This window comes from Cololabis saira, chromosome 8 (assembly GCF_033807715.1).
Source record: "Cololabis saira isolate AMF1-May2022 chromosome 8, fColSai1.1, whole genome shotgun sequence".
In the NCBI taxonomy this organism is placed as follows: Eukaryota; Metazoa; Chordata; class Actinopteri; order Beloniformes; family Belonidae; genus Cololabis; species Cololabis saira.
This window is the reverse complement of record NC_084594.1, coordinates 19,324,753-19,344,856: the sequence shown is the minus strand read 5'-3', so window position 1 is coordinate 19,344,856 and position 20,104 is coordinate 19,324,753. Positions and strand designations below refer to the sequence as shown.

At 41.6% G+C, this 20,104-nt stretch overlaps 1 protein-coding gene across 3 annotated transcripts in view; it reads right to left on the bottom strand.

The window, feature by feature from the left end:
- Positions 1-342: 342 nt before the first annotated feature.
- The window catches only part of angpt4 (angiopoietin 4), a 78,287-nt gene continuing 58,525 nt past the window's right edge, over positions 343-20,104 (bottom strand). For all 3 annotated transcript variants that reach the window (XM_061727035.1, XM_061727036.1, XM_061727037.1), the window contains exons 2-10: positions 18,609-18,764; positions 18,411-18,532; positions 11,316-11,400; positions 8,909-9,056; positions 8,606-8,718; positions 8,164-8,265; positions 7,907-8,073; positions 6,801-6,934; positions 343-2,677 (exon numbers count right to left, since the gene is read on the bottom strand). In XM_061727035.1, coding sequence (XP_061583019.1) covers positions 2,517-2,677; positions 6,801-6,934; positions 7,907-8,073; positions 8,164-8,265; positions 8,606-8,718; positions 8,909-9,056; positions 11,316-11,400; positions 18,411-18,532; positions 18,609-18,764 — 1,188 coding nt within the window. In that variant the 3' untranslated portion in view covers positions 343-2,516. The remainder of the gene's footprint in view (positions 2,678-6,800; positions 6,935-7,906; positions 8,074-8,163; positions 8,266-8,605; positions 8,719-8,908; positions 9,057-11,315; positions 11,401-18,410; positions 18,533-18,608; positions 18,765-20,104) is intronic.

The following is a 20,104-nucleotide window of genomic DNA, read 5'->3' as shown; positions in this document are numbered from 1 at the left end:
CAGCCTCATCCTGTTGGAGTCCTGGCAACAGTTTTACAGACGTGTCTTCAATAATGGAAGCCAATGAGCTTGTATTAGCATGAGTGGACCCTGGGAAACAATGGAATTGAGATTCAGCAGCAGCAGCTTTGTTTGTCTGCACAACAATCCTGGAAATGTTTGAGGGAAATCTGGGAACGCCGAGGCACTGAGACACTGATGAGCATGTGCACAACATCAAGGAAACAGTGGCCAGGTCTCGGCTCAGATCCCCGTGTCCAGTTGGGGAAATATGAACATATTGTTTTGATGTCAAGGCAATTAGCAGTCATTTGAAAAAATATTGAGTTTTTATTATCTGAAAACATCCTCCAAATCCTCACAAATGTCCTGCATCATTACCATATGCCTTCCAGTTGTCAACCCGTCCCGTTGCCTAATCCTAAGTGTTGAACAGACACGAGCCCGACAATTTAAACATGTGAAAAGAGGCGCTCAGCGAGCGCGTTAGCCATCATTGTTACGGGGTTGTCTGCAACGCATTTTTGTTTTTAATCACAAAATAAACATGTCACATACTGTAGATGTGCACAAGAAGGAGAAGAACCCGGCTGAGGTGGAGACGCTACCAAACCAATTCACTGAATAGAATAAATATGTCCTGTAACTGATTCATGATCTGGAGTATCGATTTTACAACGTAATAAAACGCAGAGTTCCACGAGACACATGAAAATGTCCAGGTTGTTTGGATTAGGAAAATGATTAAAGCAACATTTAGCTGCTTCAAGTTTGGACTCTGTTAAATCACAGCATCTATGGTTTGTTGTCTTTTTATTTCTTTCATGATTGTGAAGAATTTGAACCCAACATCAAAAACAAGATAAAAAAAAACTTGATTTGGATTTTTTTTTTTTTCAGTGTGTTTTCATCCTAATCCATTTAATGTATTTCTTTCCACGTTTCTTGTTTCCTTCTTTCCTTCCTTTATTGTTCAGTGAGGCTTGCCATGGACACAAATACAGTCACTTATCCATAAACACGACAGTCTGCCTGTTACCATTTCCTGGACAACGAGGACGGCCTCGATGCTCGGAGTGTCTGCAGCTGCAGCTCTCTCCAGCAGACCAGCCTCTGATCATCCATCAGCTGTCATGTGTCATGAACAAAGATGCAAGTCTTTGCCTCGTCCAGCAACGTGCAGAGTAAACAGTTTGTGGTGCACTGACATTAATTCATTTGTCTGTTTTGGCATGGCAGAAGCAGCTGAGACGTCCTTGCTCCTTGCTCAGTCTCACAGCTCGCTGCAGCTGCAGGGCATGATGGGAAGGATCCCCTTCTCAAACCGGAGATCATCTGTTGTGGCTCTTGACGTCTTTCTTGCTCATCAGATAAATAGGTTTGGCTTCAATTTCAAACCGCATTCATCTCATTCAGCTGTGTTTATGATGCTCGCTTGAATTTCCATCAGCCATGACGTCAGCCTCTTTAGTCCACAGAAGCGTTGGTGCCATCGCATGTATTGTTTTACAGTTGACACAGAAACGATCCACAGAAACATGGAAACTGTCTTTGTTTCCTGACATCTGCATCTGTCCAGAGATGCTTCACGTGTTCCCACTCATTTGCTGTTTGGTTGTTGCAACGTACTGCATGGGATGTTTGTTTTATTTTACATGTAAAACGAGTCTTAAAGAGACATGCTCTTCCACAAACCACCACCGTTCTGTAGCCCAGCAGCTAAGGATTATTGCCATTAATAATTTGTCTGCAGATTATTACCTGTAATGAGCAAAATCATAGACAGCACATTTCAAACATTGGACCTTATACAATGCAAAGCCTGTTTTTTTCATCTAAACAGACCCAGACACCATTTAAGATCCTTTCATTGCTTCAAAATGTCATTGTTGCAGAAGCTTGTTCGGTTGAGAACCTGCTGATCAGCTCCGGACTGTGCAGGAGGGTCAAGACCTCATAACTTCCCGTATCAGTTTTTCTGTGCTTCCATACTGATTTTATGATGTTGGTGATTATTTTTAGGGCTTGCGGCCCACTTTTCAGCGAAGAAAAAAAAAAAACACAGTCACTATTATCTTCTAGAAGGATGCCCACAGGAGGTATTTCCATCAGATTTGTGGAGCACATTAATCCAAATCCAAGAGAAGTTTTGAAATCATAAAGGATATTAACTCTAAACTCCGTCCAACCTTTAAAACTTTCCAATGTAGCAACTGTGCCTGGGTGATTGTGAAGATTTCACTCACATTTTGTCCCCAAAACTAAGAAATATCCATCACCTATCACAGTTACTGGCAAGCATATGCCTTCTTTTTATTCCTAGCATGCTGTCCGTTTCTGTTTTGTTATACGTGAAAAAAAGAATAACGCCAGTAACGGCTGAAAGCGGTGTTCTTCTAAGTTGGACATCATCGGGACGTATTTTGTCTTTTGAAGGGCAATCACAAGCCGCTGAGCTGCTGCTGGATGGTTGTCAGGAGTGAAGGGCGGCACCATTCCCAAGGTTGAGGGCGTTGTTAGAAGTCGTAGGGCCGTACCATCATGGAGGTGGAGCGCAGGGAGTAGCTGGGACCTCGGAAGTGGTGCCATTTGATGCCGTTGAGCTTCCTGATGTTGTGGCCGACTGTGTAGTAGATCCCGTTCAGGTTGGAGAATCCGCAGGCGTCAAACCACCAACCTTGTGAAGGGACGGATCAAGTGAGAGAGAGATTGAGAAAGGAAGACAAATTAGGGGTTGATTATGACAGAATGGGGAGGAGCAAGGGAGGGATCCAAATATGAATACCTGTTTCAGAGCAGTAAGAATCATCTGAGTTAAATGAATACAAACAATATAAATGTCTGCATTTATAGCAGCAATTTTGGATCCAGATTGAAAATATGGTTTGAAAAGGAGGAGTGGAATGGAGAAGGGGTTCTCAAGGCTTTCTGCAGGGGAAGAAGAAAGGCTTGTGGGCCGAGGCAGCTTGAATGGTGCTCTCTAAACTCAAAAATGTTATCAGGTAAACCATTTGAGAAGATGCTGAAATGAGCTGCTGAGCTGCATTTTCCAAAAACCTTCTACAAACAATCGTCTCGATGGGTCACTACGGACAATTTTTTTTAAAATCCTTTTTAATTTTTTACATTTTCTACTTACTGAAATGGAGTGATTGGTATCCCCTCTACCGTGTGAGTGTAGCCAGGTTTAATGTCCCCCTAGATTTGTGCAATAACTTAATATCGCAAAAAACAACTACTGTGTAACGGAAACGCTTCTATTAAAAAAAACTAATAATAAAAATAAATAAAAAATAATCCCATTTATTGCAAAAGCATAATGGAAATGCTTTGTGTGCATTTGCACATCTCTGGCAGCACTTGATGTGGCCAAGTCGGTCAATCTTAAGTCAACAAAATCAAGTTTCCAATTGTTTTTGGCCTCATTGATGTGAGGGAATTGTGTATAACACTACTTAATCTTAATGCATTACTGTAGAACATTACATAACACTGCAAAAGAGCTTTGCCGCTGAATAATCACTTGAATGATCATCAGCTGTCTTCTTCTTGTTCCTATTTTTGCAACATCGGTAGTGGCAATCGCAATAATTTATCAAAGACTGAAGATGTCAATCTTCTTCAAAGTCGAGAACGTATTTTTCATTGCTTTGAAGAGAAGTCTCGCAGGACCAGATACAGAGAGTTACAGCGATACAGACAGAGAAAAATACAGTTCAATGGAAACACTGACCCCCTGCAGCTGTACCTTTATCGCAAATTCAGAGTTCCACTTTTCTTTTTCGATAAAGTGTAATGATAACATGACTTGTGTCTGTCAAGAGAATGCTGCCGGACTATCACAAAGGACAATCTGGTAGTTTCACAAATGAGATTTTGACTACGTGGGCAGGTTTCCATGTGCCTAGCAGCCCGTCTGAAAAGGGACAGTTGGGACTGAAAGGCATGAGGTTTAACCATGGCTGATTGAGTGTGCATGTTGAAAAAATGACCAAACATGTCCAAACATGTCCAAACATTGTCCTTTATGTGAATGTGAGGGATTCAGAATCTCCATTATTTTCCTTCCCCGTCATTCTGTCTTTCTTCTCCGTTCTCAATTCCTCAGTTTTAAATTTAACAGCAGCTCTACAACCGGCATGTTTTCATAAAAGAACAGATGTTTTGTACATTTCGGGCAAAGCATACTTAGGGTTTGAATTTTATCTCACAAAGTGCTCCTTCAGCATGTCATGGCAAGGACAAACACTCATGGTCTCATGGTCTCTCCACAGGAGTGCCCCAAGGCTTGGTGCTGGGGCTCTTTCATTTTGCTATAAAAACCTGATCCTTGAGCCAGGTCTTCTCACATACATAGTCAAACCTCTACAGATGGTCCAGAAAGCAATGGTGTGTGATGGAAAATTTAGCCTTGGCCCACATAATGTACAGACTGGTTGTCTGCTCAAAAAAGATTAACACTGACCTTAAAGATCCTTTATGTCTTAAAATCAGTATGCCTCCTTTGTTTCATTGTCATTCTGCATCGAGACAACTCATGTATGTTCTGACCCTTTTGCATGCAACTGTTTAATGAAATCTACTGAAATCTGAATCATCTCTCAAGTCTTATTCTTGGTAACTCAGACACTCAGTTTCAGTCCAGTTATTCACCTAGTTGGAAAGAACGTCTTAAAGAGCGTTTAACAGGTTTTTTCCACAACACGGTGCATCTGGTGTTCAACAAACCAAGCAGGGCTCACGTCACATGGCTTGTCACGGAACTCCAGGCTTGACCTCCTGAATAAAGTTCAAGTCACCAATGTTTCTGCATCCAGTTATTTAAACTCTATCTTTAAGCCTTATACTCTTGGTTGATTATAATTTTCCTAAAAAGTTGAGTTGCTTTATAGCACCATTAAAAAGAAAACTGTGCAGGAGTCTGGAGAGCCTAACCTTTAGCGCCTCCCCCAGGGTGGCAGAGTTAATAGACGGGAAACGTTTGATTGAGATGAATCTGAGATGAAACTGAGCTCTGCAAGTGTTAAAGAGAACTGGTAGCTGTGTGTTTATGGTGTTCACTGGTGATTAATTACTCTCTGCAGAGTTGTTTTAGTCGGCTCCAGCGCAGAGGGAGAAATTACTTTCATCCCAACATCTGGAAAAGAACCGCCGCAGCTGGGACAGGTCCACTCTCGCTGTGTCTTTTTCACAAGAGAGGTGATGTTAACAGTCCATGTGAGGTCCTGAGATGTTTGTGCCCAGGAATTTTAATTTGCTGACCCCCTCCACCATGCCTCCTTTGATGTGTAAACGAACAGGTTCATTTTTCTTCCCTCCTGATTTCAATTACCACATGAATCAGCATCTTCCACTTTATGTTTTCTTATCTAGACTTAAAAGGTTTGGTAAATTTGAAACAACTAAGATTACTACTTAAAACTACTGAGGAAAGATTTCAGTCATGCTTAAAATAAACCAGAAAATAGAGGCCTCTGATCTTGAAAGCAAACTCTGTGCTCATCCAGCTACCCTTCTTCCCTTTTCCTTTTCACATATCTGGCCGTTGTATTTATGGTGGGACTGACCTTGTATTCCTCAAGCAGGTCTGAGGAAGGCTCCATACCATAAATCTTTAGTGTGTTTCAAATACTAGGTCAACCGAATAAACAAGTGAAATACAGGTACTTTTTCCGTCTTTGACATGGAAATTCCTCCCCTTTTTTTGCACTTTTTGGAGTAGTTGTACATTTAATTTGGGACAAAGTGCTCCACTGAGGGTTGTGTTGAACGCTAATTTTGAATTTCTTTTCAAAGCGAAGCCAAAATTAAAGTAAAAAAAAAAAAGAGTGACTTAAGCCTTCCAACAGAAAGGTTATTTACATAAAGCTGCAAGAAAAAAGCAACATAATTGCTGTTTCAACCTGGACATGTGACATCTGCCGCATGTTTATACACCCACAAAACGTGCAATAATGTTATGTCTTACTGCAAACAATTGCAAGCCCACATGAGCATTACAAACAGTTTAATAATGACCTATAAAAGTAAAACAAATGTAGAACGACTCAGCGAGACCATTTATTTTGTGGAGCGCATATGAAAACGATGCTGATGTTCCTGAACACAATTTGGTTGTTGATTGAAACTCGTTATTTGCCAACGTGGGTTCAGTTTTCACTGTTAGACTCGATGTTTTTTCCTTGAGGGAAAACTGTGGATGAGTTTATGTTTCTCTCTTTTATCCCCATATTTTCCTTCCTCAGCTGTTGGTTTTTCCCCTCTCTTTCATCTTTCTTTGCTCACTTTCCGTCACTTTCCCAGTCTTTTACTTTGTCTTTTCCTATAAATCGCTTTGATTTCAAATGACTTGCAGACTGACGGAGGCCGTTGCCGTCCTTTTCCCCGAAAGCTCAAGGTTTTAGCTGGAATGATTAACTTAATCTGCGATCGCAACTTGTTGATGGGGGGGCTGAGGAGAACCGAAGAGCTGTTTGTGTTGACGTTGGCGGAAGGAGAGGACTAGTGAACCGAAGAGATAAATGTGTAGCTGACCGCAACTTAGGGGAAAATCCCACTAAGGTTTATCCTCAACTAGTATTCAGTTTTTTTGGGGCATTTTCTGATTTACTGCGGTGGACGGCAAATTATATGGTTTTTGATGTGGTTTCACCCTAAGAAATCAGATATTTACAGGGATCATGTTTCTTACTTACAGCTTTGTAAACTTATTTACCTCCCCAGGTACATGTTTATAGCTCTTTTCCTCTTTTACAGAGAAAGCGCTGCCCTGAAACAAGAAAAGTGGGGAAAGGCCTCACCTCCCGTGAGCATGAGGGCACATTTGCAGTGGTCACAGTTGTCGTTGTCCTGGTCCCGGGTGCTGAATCCGGCGCCGTGGCTGGTCAGGCTGCTCTGCCTTCCTGCTGTCCCGCTGTAGCCTCGCAGAAACAACCTGTGTGAGCGAAGGTGGGGGGTGAAGCTCTCCGTGGAAATAACCAGCACACACGTGCACTCATACAGATGCAATCAGAAGTTTAGAAAAAGACGCACAGCAAAAACTGCAATTAAATGTCAGATAATTAAATCACACCTAAAGTAAGATAAAGTACTGATATCTGAACCTTTGTAAGGAAGAGGATTAGGGCCACTGAAAAAAAAAACAATTGAATTCTGAGAAAAAAGTAAAAATTCTGACTTTAATCTCAGAATTCTGACTTTAAGGTTTTTTCAGAAACCTAAAACACAAAATACAAAATACAAATACAAAAAAGTAGACTGACTTTTTTTCTCAGAATTCAATTATTTTTTCTTCAGTGGCCCTTATCCTCTACGGTACCTTTGAGTACCAGAGTTGGAGTTTATTTTTAGTAAAGTTTCATGAAGTATCCATGATGCATAATTACTGTGTACGTGTAAGCGTTGTCTCATTATGACTGTTGATCCTTCTAAAGCCTGACGTATGAAATAATACACAGAACATGCAATTTTTAACAGTTTCCTAATCAAAATAGTTTTTTTTTTGTAATTTTTGTTATTTGTATGAGACTTATTCTATGTTTTCTTTTTTTCAGACAAATGTATGTATGTATGTATGTATGTATGTATGTATGTATGTATGTATGTATGTATGTATGTATGTATGTATGTATGTATGTATGTATGTATGTATGTATGTATGTATGTATGTATGTATGTATGTATGTATGTATGTATGTATGTATGTATGTATGTATGTATGTATGTATGTATGTATGTATGTATGTATGTATGTATGTATGTATGTATGTGAATTTTGGATTACTTTTTTTATTACTCTGACTATGCGGGTGGTGCAGACGAGAGGTTTAAGCGCATTTAAGCACAGTTCTGGAGCAAATACTGAATATTCTTGTGTTTGCATGTGGCGTGTGACTATAGCTGTTACCTGTACTGCTGTCTCTCGCTGGTCAGCGTAAATCGGTCGTACTGGGAATGGGAGGCGATTCCCTCCCAGTCCCTCAGCTCCACTCTCAGAGAGTACTGGTCCTGATTGGTCAGCAGGTGCAACACTTCGTTCCCCAACCAGTGCTCCCCCAGCACGTCCCCGAACCCCTGTGGGAGAGGGGGGGAAGGTGGTCAGCCGCCGTATGTGGGCAGAGTTTATTCACACTTTGTTAAACGTGACCTCTGAGACAAACTGACCATCTTGTACTCCTTCCAGCTCCTCTGGAAGTCCACGCTACCATTAAAGCGCCGCTGGAAAACCGTCCAGCCGCCGCCGCTTGTGTCCATGTCACAGTATACCTTCAGGAGGATCAGGAACAGAAACTGACGTGTTGTTGTTGACATTTCCCATGATTCTTATAACTGTCAGTACAATCATGATGTTATTCAACATACGATCAGAATAAATCACATTCTGTGCTCATGTCCGATGTTTTCAAAGCCAGGAGGGCGAGAAGAGTCCAACTACTGAAATATTCTGACATGCGAAATATTATATTTTCAGCTGGGGTTATTTTCCTCTGGGGTGGCAGTCAGGAATACTTGCATGTAATTAAATTAAATTAGATTAAATAATCATCCATTTGTAATATTTTCCTCTTCAGCGTCACGAGGAAATGTCCCTGAGGTGAGTCCCTACCTGCACAGGTTCGGTCCTGTTGCCGATGTAGATCTGATACACGCCGCTGACGGAGTAGCCCGCCCTGTAAACATCCGCACAGTCTTTCCACGTTTGGCTCTGAGGAGGAGACCCTGAACGGAGGACACAGCAAGCAATCATAAGACAAACTCTTATTGAATTGTAGGTTCTCTCAGTGTGTGTGTGTGTGTGTGTGTGTGTGTGTGTGTGTGTGTGTGTGTGTGTGTGTGTGTGTGTGTGTGTGTGTGTGTGTGTGTGTGTGTGTGTGTGTGTGTGTGTGTGTGTGTGTGTGTGTGCACGCACCTGTCGTGCTGGCCACCATGTTAATGAGTGTGTGCACCGACTCCATCAGCTGAGCCTGCTGCCGCTGCAGAGCCGTGTTGTTGCTGCTTGCAACTCTCAGCTGCCTCTCCAGAGAATCTATCGCCACCATCTGCGTCCGGACCACTGACTGAGAGAAAACGAGTTTGCTCGCGTTTAATCCACTAGTACTGGGACTGTTCCACCCGTGCTTTAACACATCAAACACTATACATCCTTGCTGATGAAACTGCAGATCATACACACTCATACACACTGAGTAATGAGAGAAATTATATATATTTGAGCTTTCAAAGCTGATGCATGGGAATAACATTAGATTACAATTGTTTGAATAATTGTAAAATAAACAAATCAGCAGAGAAAAACAACCCAGACACGTGGTGAAAAGTTAAAACGTGTGTGCTTAGTACTGAGTTGTTTTTGTGTATGAACAATAATTAATGTCTGATTGTGGTGGTTTTCAGTATCTGGCAACTCGAGATGAGCATTAACATCTTTTTCACTGTGCCATTATGAATGTAGGAGTTAAGATCCTAAGTTTCAGCCAGCTGCGGCTAATCATTGACCCTCAATGACCTTGGTGAGCACGTGTGTACGCCTCTCCAAATGGTTACATTTTAGAAGCCGACTTAGCTGAAAATCTTTTTTTAAAGGGTTATTAAATAAATGTCTATACAATTCTGAGCAATGCATCCTGAAGTATAAGAAAGATTGTTCAGGGCTGGAAGGCATTAGAGACAGTTGACGGTCTTCCCCTCTGCAAACCAAAGCAAGGACTCCATCCCAGACGCTACAGGCCTCCAAGAGCATGTTAAACATTAAACATCACAGCACTGTTAGAATAAGAGTAAGCAGGGAGTTTGGGAGGAAGGGTTGCCAGGAGAAACCCGGTTCTGTCTAAAAAGGGCAGGAAAGAACAACTGAGGTCCACAAAACTACGTCTGAACAAACCGCGAGGCTTCTGGAAGGATCCAGGGACGGATGTGCGGCCATCCATCCGTCTGACCGCTCAAGCCTCGTTGGGATTGTCTCATCCAACGTGACCGTGATCCAAAACATGAACCTACATCAGAGCGGCTGCAATCGAAAGCCCGTCATCGCTCAGACCTCAACGCGGGTGAAGGACTGCGGCGCGGCCAAAAACAAGCCGAACACGAGGGAATGTTTATATACCTCAGTGGACTGAAGCAAACAACCTGACATTGATAAAAGTCTGAGCGTATTTGGGATTCAGGATTATTCCCTTTTTGTCTTCAATTCATAGATAAAAGCACAGTGAAAAATGTTGTTATTCATCTACGTTCTCTGAAGCTTTACAGTTAGAGGAGTTTCACTGAGGATTAAAGTGAGGGTACCAACTTTTGCATGTGACTGTATATATATATATATATATATATATATATATATATATATATATATATATATATATATATATATATATATGCAGAGGTGGGTAGTAACGAGTTACATTTACTCCGTTACATTTACTTGAGTACGTTTTGGGAAATGTTGTACTTTTAGGAGTAGTTTTGAATCACTATACTTTTTACTTTTACTTGAGTAGATTTGTGAAGAAGAAACTGTTACTCTTACTCCGCTACATTAGGCTACGTTGAGCTGTTACTTTTCTTTTATCCCTTTTATCCACTTACGCGTCAATCTCATGACATCACTGGGTGATTCTTTGGGAAAAATGTTTGTTTTTGCATGTTTTGTCACATTTACACAGACTCAAACACACACAGTTTCTATGAGTTCATGGGCTTGTTCTAGTTCTGCCTGGTTAAAAAAGAAAAATACAAAGGCTTGAAATTTTGTGCTACTTGTGCTTAATTTATTTTTTTATTATTTATTAAAGTACTTGAATTTACTTTAAGATTATTTTAATTTAAGCTATTTTTTATTTTTTATTAATTTTAATTATTTAATTATTTTATTGATTTAATTTGCCTGAAGATGATTATTTTATTTATTTATATTTATATTTGGTTGTGTTAAAAAAATTAATCAGACGTTACTCAACAGTTACTCAGTACTTGAGTAGTTTTTTCACCAAGTACTTTTTTACTTTTACTCAAGTAATTATTTTGATGATTACTTTTTACTTCTACTTGAGTCATATTATTCTGAAGTACCAGTACTTTTACTTGAGTACAATTTTTGGCTCCTCTACCCACCTCTGTATATATGTGCGTTTATGGCGTCACCCTCCTGTCAGTCCTCATCTACGCTGAACGGCGTGTAAGAAACGGCCTCATACATGCAGATCTCACACAGAGACACAAAAACCTTCCTCAGTCAGTCCTGACAAGATGTCCAAACATTCCTCCGTGGATGATGTTACTTTACTCCAATAACACACAGATGTCACGTCTACTAGCTGTACCTGCAGTTTGTTCCTCTCTTGTCTCATGTCCTCCAGCTCTCCTCGCTGCCGGTTCTCCAGCACCTGAACTTTGCTCTCAAGACGACTGAAGACACGGAGAGAGGAAAAAAAACAAAACACAAAAAAGCTCTTACTTGCTGTCTTATTTCATTTGGATGATTTATCTGTTCAATCCTCAGACCATCAGATGCAAAATAGGTTGTGTTGGTGACACTTCATGATGTCATGCATGAAGACTTCTGGTTTTGAACCGCATTAGGTGATGATGACAGTCAGTCACGGGGTTAATAGTTAATGTGACTGAGGTGTTATTACCTCAGCTCAGACTTTAGAGTTTAAAAACATTATTTCTCTTTCTTTTTTTAAATCTATAGTGGGGTTAAAAGTTCAACGTTGCATTCACCCCCCCTCCCCAGTTTAAACCATTTTCCCTTTTTCCCCTTTATCACAATACGTGTTTCACTGTGCAGGAATCTCCAAACCGGCATGGAGACAAGTTTAAAAGAGAAGAATTTGACAGAGAAAGAAGCACAGTTAATCGCTCAGCAACCTTAATTTGTAGCGGCGATAGAAAGTTGGCATGATTCGGGCCGTATCAGGACCAGATCGGGGCTGATTTAACGTTTCATCATCGTCTCATGGGCTCCGCAGATTTTTCTTCTGCAGATTTTCAAATCTGAGTTTGCACAACATTGTGCAACATCTGGGAACAAGCTCTGATGCGGAAAGTCACTGGAGTTCCTCTTGAACGTTTGCTACGTGCACCGGGGCGCCACCTTGCATGGACGAAGGAGGATTCAGGCTCCTGGTCCTGGACCAGGAGAGTTCACTTAACGTCTAGTTGAGCATCGGTCGCATGGTGAGTACAAGTCTCACTTTGGGCTGGCTCTGAGCCAACTGCGTTTTTGGTTTTAAATGGACTCCAGAGGTTCTGTTCTGGTGGAAAAGTCCCCTGTGTGAGGTTTCCATGTCTTCCCAGTGGTTTCACGATCTTTCACCGGGTGCTTTGGTTACATGCAGGTGGTTTATTGATCCGCACTTGTCTGAAAATGTGTGTATGAGCATGTGCGGTTGTATTTCTGCGTGTCGGCCGTGTGCTTGACCGGCCAGTGTGGTTCGGTGTCAGATGGAGGGAGTCCGTCCTCCTGATGTCCTGAACCAGACAACATTGGCACAGGAAATGCATGGAAAGTAGTTATGAGAAACTAAGACTGGCTGACTGAAAAAGGACATGAGGTCACTGAGAGACAAGTCAGAGGAGTCCACGTCCATCCTGAGAGGGAAGTGCCCGACCGCCAAATCGATACTCTCAGAACCTCAGTGCTGCATCTGTGATGGCAAATCCTTTAAACAAATCCTGACAGCCTGTAACACAAACCATCCCCATGTATGCAGCAGGTCCTTTTTTTCAAATCTTTAAAAAAAGTGATATATTCCTTTACACCCCTGCAACATATAAAAGCTTCCTGTGAAAGCTACTCCTACGTTTTATAAAAGAGAAGAGGGAGGGTTGAGAGAAACAAGTCCTCGTAAAATGTTTATAGGAACATCGTACTGTGAAACATGAAGTAGGCATTCAAGGACGGCACAAAACCAAGCTATTTGTGTACTAAATCTTTTAGTTGTGCAGCAGAGGTTGTAACCCCTGAATTACTCCCAGTCGCTCGAGAAGCCGTAACGGAGAAATAAAGATTAATAACCCGACCATCATTCTTCCTGTCAAATCAGAGCGCAGGTCTCGTTATCTCTACAGCTGAACCAGCAGTACAGCTGTTGAAAAGCGGCTCCAGCCCGCAGTTGGATAAACAACGTGCGGGCCAAACGCATGAAACCCGATGAAGGAGTGGCAGCAGCTTCACAGGGGAAAGTGGGACGCGCCTTCGGAGCGGCTGGACGTCCAGTCCGCACTCGCGTCTCCATGATGTTTCCACGGTCAAGATGGCCTTTGAGCGGGTGTTTTTCATGAGTTTAGTCGTGGCTCACTGTCCGCTGCTGTCTGGTGGCATCAGCGAACTAAATCACGACCTTTGAGTGAAGCTCGTCGTCAGGTCTCAACGTTGTGATGACTTAAATGAACCAGATCAGCACACAGTTCCTGGTACAGACATTCAAATTCACCTCTGATAGTGTGAAAGGTTTCTAAACAGAGAGTCTTGATCCGTGCCAGAGGCGCTGCACTCAGCCGTGCACGGCAGAGCGGATGGCGTTTTACGCTCCTGTTTTGGCACAACTCGCCTCTTGACATGGAGCTCAAGCCGCCACACAAAGCAAACCACAGCCGAGCAGCTGAGTGGCTACACTTAACCAGGACATGATGTTGTCTAAACCTGCAAAGCAGCATGTTAAAACGCAAACTGGGATCGCCTTGAAGTGTCCAAACTTTGTTTGAGTTTTGTGTAAAATACTGAAAGATGACATAACTAACTGGCGCTATTAAAATAAACTTGAACTGAACTAAATTCAGTTAAACTAAATGTAAGGAAAACACAACCATGTCAGTTTTAGTTGTTGGCACACCCCCTACATTGTATTTCATACAATGTCTTCAAATATAATCTTAGGAATTGGTTGATCGATAATCAAAGATGTGAACATTGATGTGTATACTATCGATGTGGGGATGAACTGTGTATATTGTAAAGGTTGAATTATATATGTTATATGTTATTGCTGATGTGTTTGTACTTGTGTTTTAATCTTTTTTTACTAGGTACTAGCCTATTATTTCTGGCAGGGGGACTGCCAATGTAAACTAGCCTTTTGGCTACAATTGGGTACATTTGCATTTTATTTTATAAAATGTTTCTTAATGTACGTTGTCCCTCTCTAACAAATAAAAATAAACTGAAACTGAAACTGAAACAGAGGAGCTGACTCCACCCCCTAAAATTGGTTGCTGTGAAAACAACTGGTGGAAAAGAGATCTTTTGTACTTTATGTTACATACATTTCATAAATGTGACATATATATATTTCATTACGATTGCATAAAAATTGTGTCAAAATGGAACAAAAATGTAGAAGAAGTGGTGATATATGCCTCTTTCTTCAAACTACAACTGAACAAGTTGAGGTCGGGTTTCAGCCGAGGTGACGGTGACAGGAGTCGGACGTGATCCTCCATCACGCTGCGTAAAGCGGCTCGTTTAAACGACATTAAGGCGATTAAATAACATGCAGGTGAGACTGTGGTCAGATCAAGAGCTGAAACACTTAACCAGATCCCGGGCGAGACTTGCGCCTTCTTCTGGGATGGAGACTGATGGGGAGCCGCTGCGAGCTGCTGCATTGTGGTTAGTGTGTGTGTGTGTGTGTGTGTGTGTGTGTGTGTGTGTGTGTGTGTGTGTGTGTGTGTGTGTGTGTGTGCGTGCGTGTGCGTGTGCGTGTGCGTGTGTGTGTGTGTGTGTGTGTGACCATGCACGTTATAGCCTGCTGGATATGGATGTGTACTTTGATGAGTTTGCTGCTCATTCAGACACAATTCGCTTGTTTACACTCGGTGATGTTTGTATTTATACCATCGTACTTGTGGTGTCTCGAACCAGAACCTGATCTGACAACGAGTCCGAGAGACTTCAGCCTTTCTGAGAGTTTTATCCCATTCCATTATGATAATTAACTGTAGCCATGGGTATGTAAACGAATTACGCTTTCTACACAACAGCACATTGTTGTCTGGATTTGAACTTTTATAGGTAAATTACAGATTACATCGTCAGTAAAATGAAAACAGGCTGGGTTTTTTTTCCCCTTTTTTATTGTTTTCATCTTTCATTAGCCTAATCAGCAAGCCAAGAAGTAGCTCCTTTTTCAGGGAGTTCCCAGATGGAGGGATAAAGTCATGTGTGTGCCGCGGCCTCCACTTCTGCTCTGACGGAGTGGAAAGGACCGTTCACGGTGATGGTGAAAACAGAGATGTTTGGGTTAATGGCTGTCAGCTGAGCCCTCTGACAGATGAAGGCCGTCTGCGTTCATTTGGAAGTTACTCAGTCAAAATGATAAGTCTAAACTTGGGATTGGCTTTGTGAAAAAGAAAAACTAACACACACACACACACACACACACACAAACGTAGCTGAGGACCTTCAACCACAGTCTGGAAAAAGAGCTGTGGAAGAAAACCTTTGGGAAAACACAATGTTGTATGTTGCTAATAGGGACATACGGTGCGACCGTTAAAGCTCCAGACATGTAATGTATGCTTAAGTACCTGAGGTCATAGTTGATGTTAGAGCAGGTACAAATCGCTAATGTGGATGCTTGTTTTTGCGACATTAAAAGGCAAATCTGTCTCCAAATTAAAGAAGACGGTGCTGCCACAGGCTATTAAACCAGATCACAAATGAAAGCATATCACATGTTGTCACATCCACCTGCAAATACAGTGCTAATTTAAGTCAACACCTGACCGACTGACCGAACCCAAATCCAGACTTTTATGAGCCAAAGTGTAAAAAGAGACCTCATTTAAACACAACTATCAGAAAATCTCTCAAAAGCCGTCAAACTACCGTTTCTGCATCAGCGCCCGAGCCTCTTTGTTTGTGTTATATCTGTTACCGTTAACAGAGAACACTCTCGATAATTGCTCCGCATCGTTCGCCGCGTACCGCACCATCCAAGTTCACGCCGCCATGAAAACCAGTCAAAATATTGTCATTCTAAATATTGGCGCGTCTCGCGCCAACAGCTGTGGCTGAATGTCCAGCGTCTGCACTCAGATGTGAGTATCTGAAGTGAGTGAAATATTCTCACTGATAAGTTAGCAGCTGGGATTGTTTTCCTCTCGTGAGACTCGTGACACCAGGGTAAAATGGGCTCCTGGAAACGTTTCACTGTATAGGGACAAATACCATTTAGGTGGCTTTGGCTGCTATAAATGATGTCTGTCCGTCTGTGGACAAGAAGATTGAGTGAAAGAGAAAGGTATGAAACTTTGTACATCTGTAGAAAAGATTAAAATGAATACTGAGTTAATTTCTAAGATGGAACCTGTTTTGAAGTTTCAATTACCGTATTTTCTGGACTATAAGCCGCTACTTTTTTCATAGGTTTTGAACCATGCGGCTTATAAAAAGGTGCAACTATTCTGTGGATTTTTCGGGGCGCTCTAACCGGAATTAGAATCAAAACTAAGACAAAATAAATGCAAAGAAGAATACGCTACTTCTTCTTTAGCAGATAGAAGTAGGTAGAAGCAGATTTCAAACAGATAAATAGATAAATAAATACCGGTTATTTTCTCTTGGTTCTGTCCCGTTTTAATCAGCAAAGTTGCTGCCGTGTTAAAAGACACTGTTAGGAAAGGATCTATTTAGGTACAAACATGTACATCATTTACAGTTCAAAATCCTTCTGTACATGTAGTAAATATCTAATCTGACAACATAAATATCTGCGGCTTGCATATCTTTTTTTTAAATAGAGTGGATGCGGCTTATATACAGGTGCGGCTTGTATATCTTTTTTTTATTATGTTTTTTAAAAATAGAGCGGATGCGGCTTATATGCAGGTGTGGCTTATAGTCCAGAAAATATGGTATGTATTAATTTTGGAGTAAATATAATAAGTATAATGTTGTCATTGGGGATGTAGAATGGTGTTACACTTAATTTCGCTGGTTTGGATGTTGCGCCTCTTGAAGGAAGTCTGCTGTTAAGTCTGTTGGGTTTTTTTTATAACTATTATGATGAGTAGCCATGACAACAGGAAAGTGGTTTAAATAAGGGAGCAGCAGAAATGTTCAGGATAAAATCCAAAACTTTTAAATCCTCGTTCACTGGGAATGAAAGAACACTGGCAAATAAAAAGGATGAACCTGGAACTTTGTCAGGTGTTGGGAGTGTTTCACTGAGACCCCGTCCACACGTAGCCGGGTATTTTTAAAAACGAATATTTCCCTCCTCCGTTTATAAAAAAATTTGCATCCACACGTAACCGAAGATCTGCGTTTTCGACCACATTCATAAGCAGTCTAACCTGTAGATCATCTGCATCTCCCGGAGAAGCTGCACCTCCGCGGCTCCGCGGGCTCCGCGGGCTCCGCGGGCTCCGCGGGCTCCGCGGGCTCCGCGGCTCCGCGTCTCTGCGGGCTCTGCGGGCTCTGCGGGCTCTGCGGAGCCGCGGGCCCTACACCGTAGGGTGCGCGTCGCCGCGTACCCTACGGTGTAGGGTACGGCGGAGCCTCTGTGTCGGTGTAACGCAGTAAGTGGTGGTCAAGAGCAGAGACCATTTATTTAATAAATAGCTTGGAGAACAGATGCTGGATCATCTGTAGTAAACAAAAGGCGCACGTCAGAGCAGATTTGTTGTTGTTTTGGAGCATAATGTGACGTTCGAAAACGCAAAACTCCGGTTGTGTGTGTCTACACGCATCTACATAAACGGAGTTTTCAAAAATCTTCACTTTGCCCAGAGTTTTTTTAAACCTTCGTTTATTTGCGTTTTCGTGTGGATGACAGGTCCAAACGTAGGAAAATATCTCCGGTTTAGCAGATATCCGCAGATATCCGGCTACGTGTGGACGGGGTCTGAGATGTGGCGACAGGAACATATTTTCAATGCATTTTTCTTAAAAACATCTTCATCAAGAAATTCTCAAGTGCACAATTCAGACAATGCAGACAGAAAAAGACCGCAGACAGAATGGCAAGAGTAAAGGAGGGGGGGATGCAGAGTTTGTGAAAAGATGGATCAAAGGTTCCCCATGAAGCTGCTCTGCACCCTGGATATTGAACCTTTTGATGGTAGATTCCTGTTCACTTGAGAAATGCTTTTTAATGTTACACTTTTATTTCCATGTGTCCATGTGAGTGTTAAGACAAAAAACATTTACTTAAAAAAAAAAAAACGAGAAGCTTATAGACAAATACGGTTGCATGCACATCAGACTGGTGATCCACACACTCACAGCAGAAATAAAGCAATAAAGTATCAAAATACCCTGTGATGACGACTTATGTAATCTGAATGCATGAAGCATGAAGTGTAACACCTAACACCTTTAATAGAGCACAAATAGAGATTCTTATGAATGTGATAAATAGGGACAATATCTTACGAACCAGCAGGTTCACGGAGGCTGCAGGGTTTACCTGTTCTTGTCTCGCAGCTGGCTGATCTCAGTGGTCTGTAGTAGCAGCTCTTTCTCCAGCTTGTTCGTGGAGAGAGAATTCTCCAGAAGCTGGATCTCTATCCGCGATGTCTGATTCAGCACCTGGCAGAAGAGAAGAGATGTGCGGTTAAACCCAGAGAAGCCGACAGGCGGCCGGAGCAGACGGGTTGGCCTCTACCTTGGCTTCCACCACGTTGAGTTTGCGTGTCTGCTCTGCCGTGCGGGTCAGGAGGTTTGTTCCGATCTCCAACATCGTGGCCGTTTGGTTGTGAACGGCGTGTGACTGCATGTTGGCGACATCTCGCCTCAAGCTCTTCTGTATGAAGTTCTCCAACTGCAGACAAGACATGAGAAATATGAAATAATGTTTTAAGTTAATTCTGTGAGGAGGAGAAACAAATTAAAGCAAGGTTACTGCTTGCAACAGTTCATAACTGTGTGATATCAGTTTACAGAGCTCAGATTTTGAGATGGATCTTATCATAGAAGAGAAAAAAGAAAAAGGGAACATTTTCTATTTATAGCTGACATTCATGTTCATGTTTGTGTGTTTTTCGTGCTTCTGCTCTTTTTGGCTAAACAATCAACAACCATTTTTTTCAACATGAATACACAGATGAAGAACAGGTTTTAGAAGTGGATGGACGGGTGGTGTAAAAGTGGGGTCAGTCAACTAATGTCGAGAGAAAAATGAATGTCTGATGGTAAATTTGATCATATCTGAGATCACTGACGTCTCAAACCCTCGGATTACTCGTTACTCGGCACTTACCTGGCAACAGCGCTGCTGCAGGAAATCCTTGCAGACAGCGAATGCCGTTTCACCAAAATATAGTTTGTAAATGTATCTGTTTATGGAGAATTAGACTCAACCATCTAACAGCTTTCTTCACAAGCTTTTGAAGTTTTTCACATTTTTGTGTGCCTCAGATCTTATTTGGAAGAGCTACTACTCTCCTCAAGGCCACTTGGTTAAATAAACTTTGAATCTATTACAGCTTGTTTTCTGATTGGCTATCATCAGTGTCATTGGTTAAGTTACCAAACCTCATCTGGCCCCATATCTGGTTTAGGAGAGCAGGGCATTTCTCCACTGCAACAAAGGAAATGTGGTGATCCTCAAAATAAAAAATGGAAAGTGTGAATCACTTTTCATTAATTCAGTACAAATGCTTAGACCAGAGTTTCTGATGTTGCTGAAATTTGAATGGTGTTCACCATTTGCAGAAAAAAAAAAGTGCAGTGAAATTGGGAAAAGAAATGAAATCAATAGTATGAGTGAAAACAGAACTTGATGGTTATTGTTACACTGGAAGAAAGTGAACAGGAACAAAATCAAAAAGGTTCAATTACTGAAAACTAGGAATTTCTGCATAAAAATAGCTGGAAAACCAACACAAAGTATTATTGTATTCGAAACGATGCAAAAAAAGAGCAAAACTTCAAATAAAACAACAGAAAAAAAGCATAAAGACCTGAGTTGACTCAGTTCTTTTTTTTCCTGAAGTTTCCAGAAGGTCCACTCTGTTGTTCTGGGCACGGAAACCACCCACGCATTTCATCACGTTCACCAAAATCAAACACGTATAATTAAACATGTCAGGAGTTCTGGTATATAAAGAAACAGATCTCCACATTTCTGGGAATATCGGCCAATGCCAACTTGCACTGCCA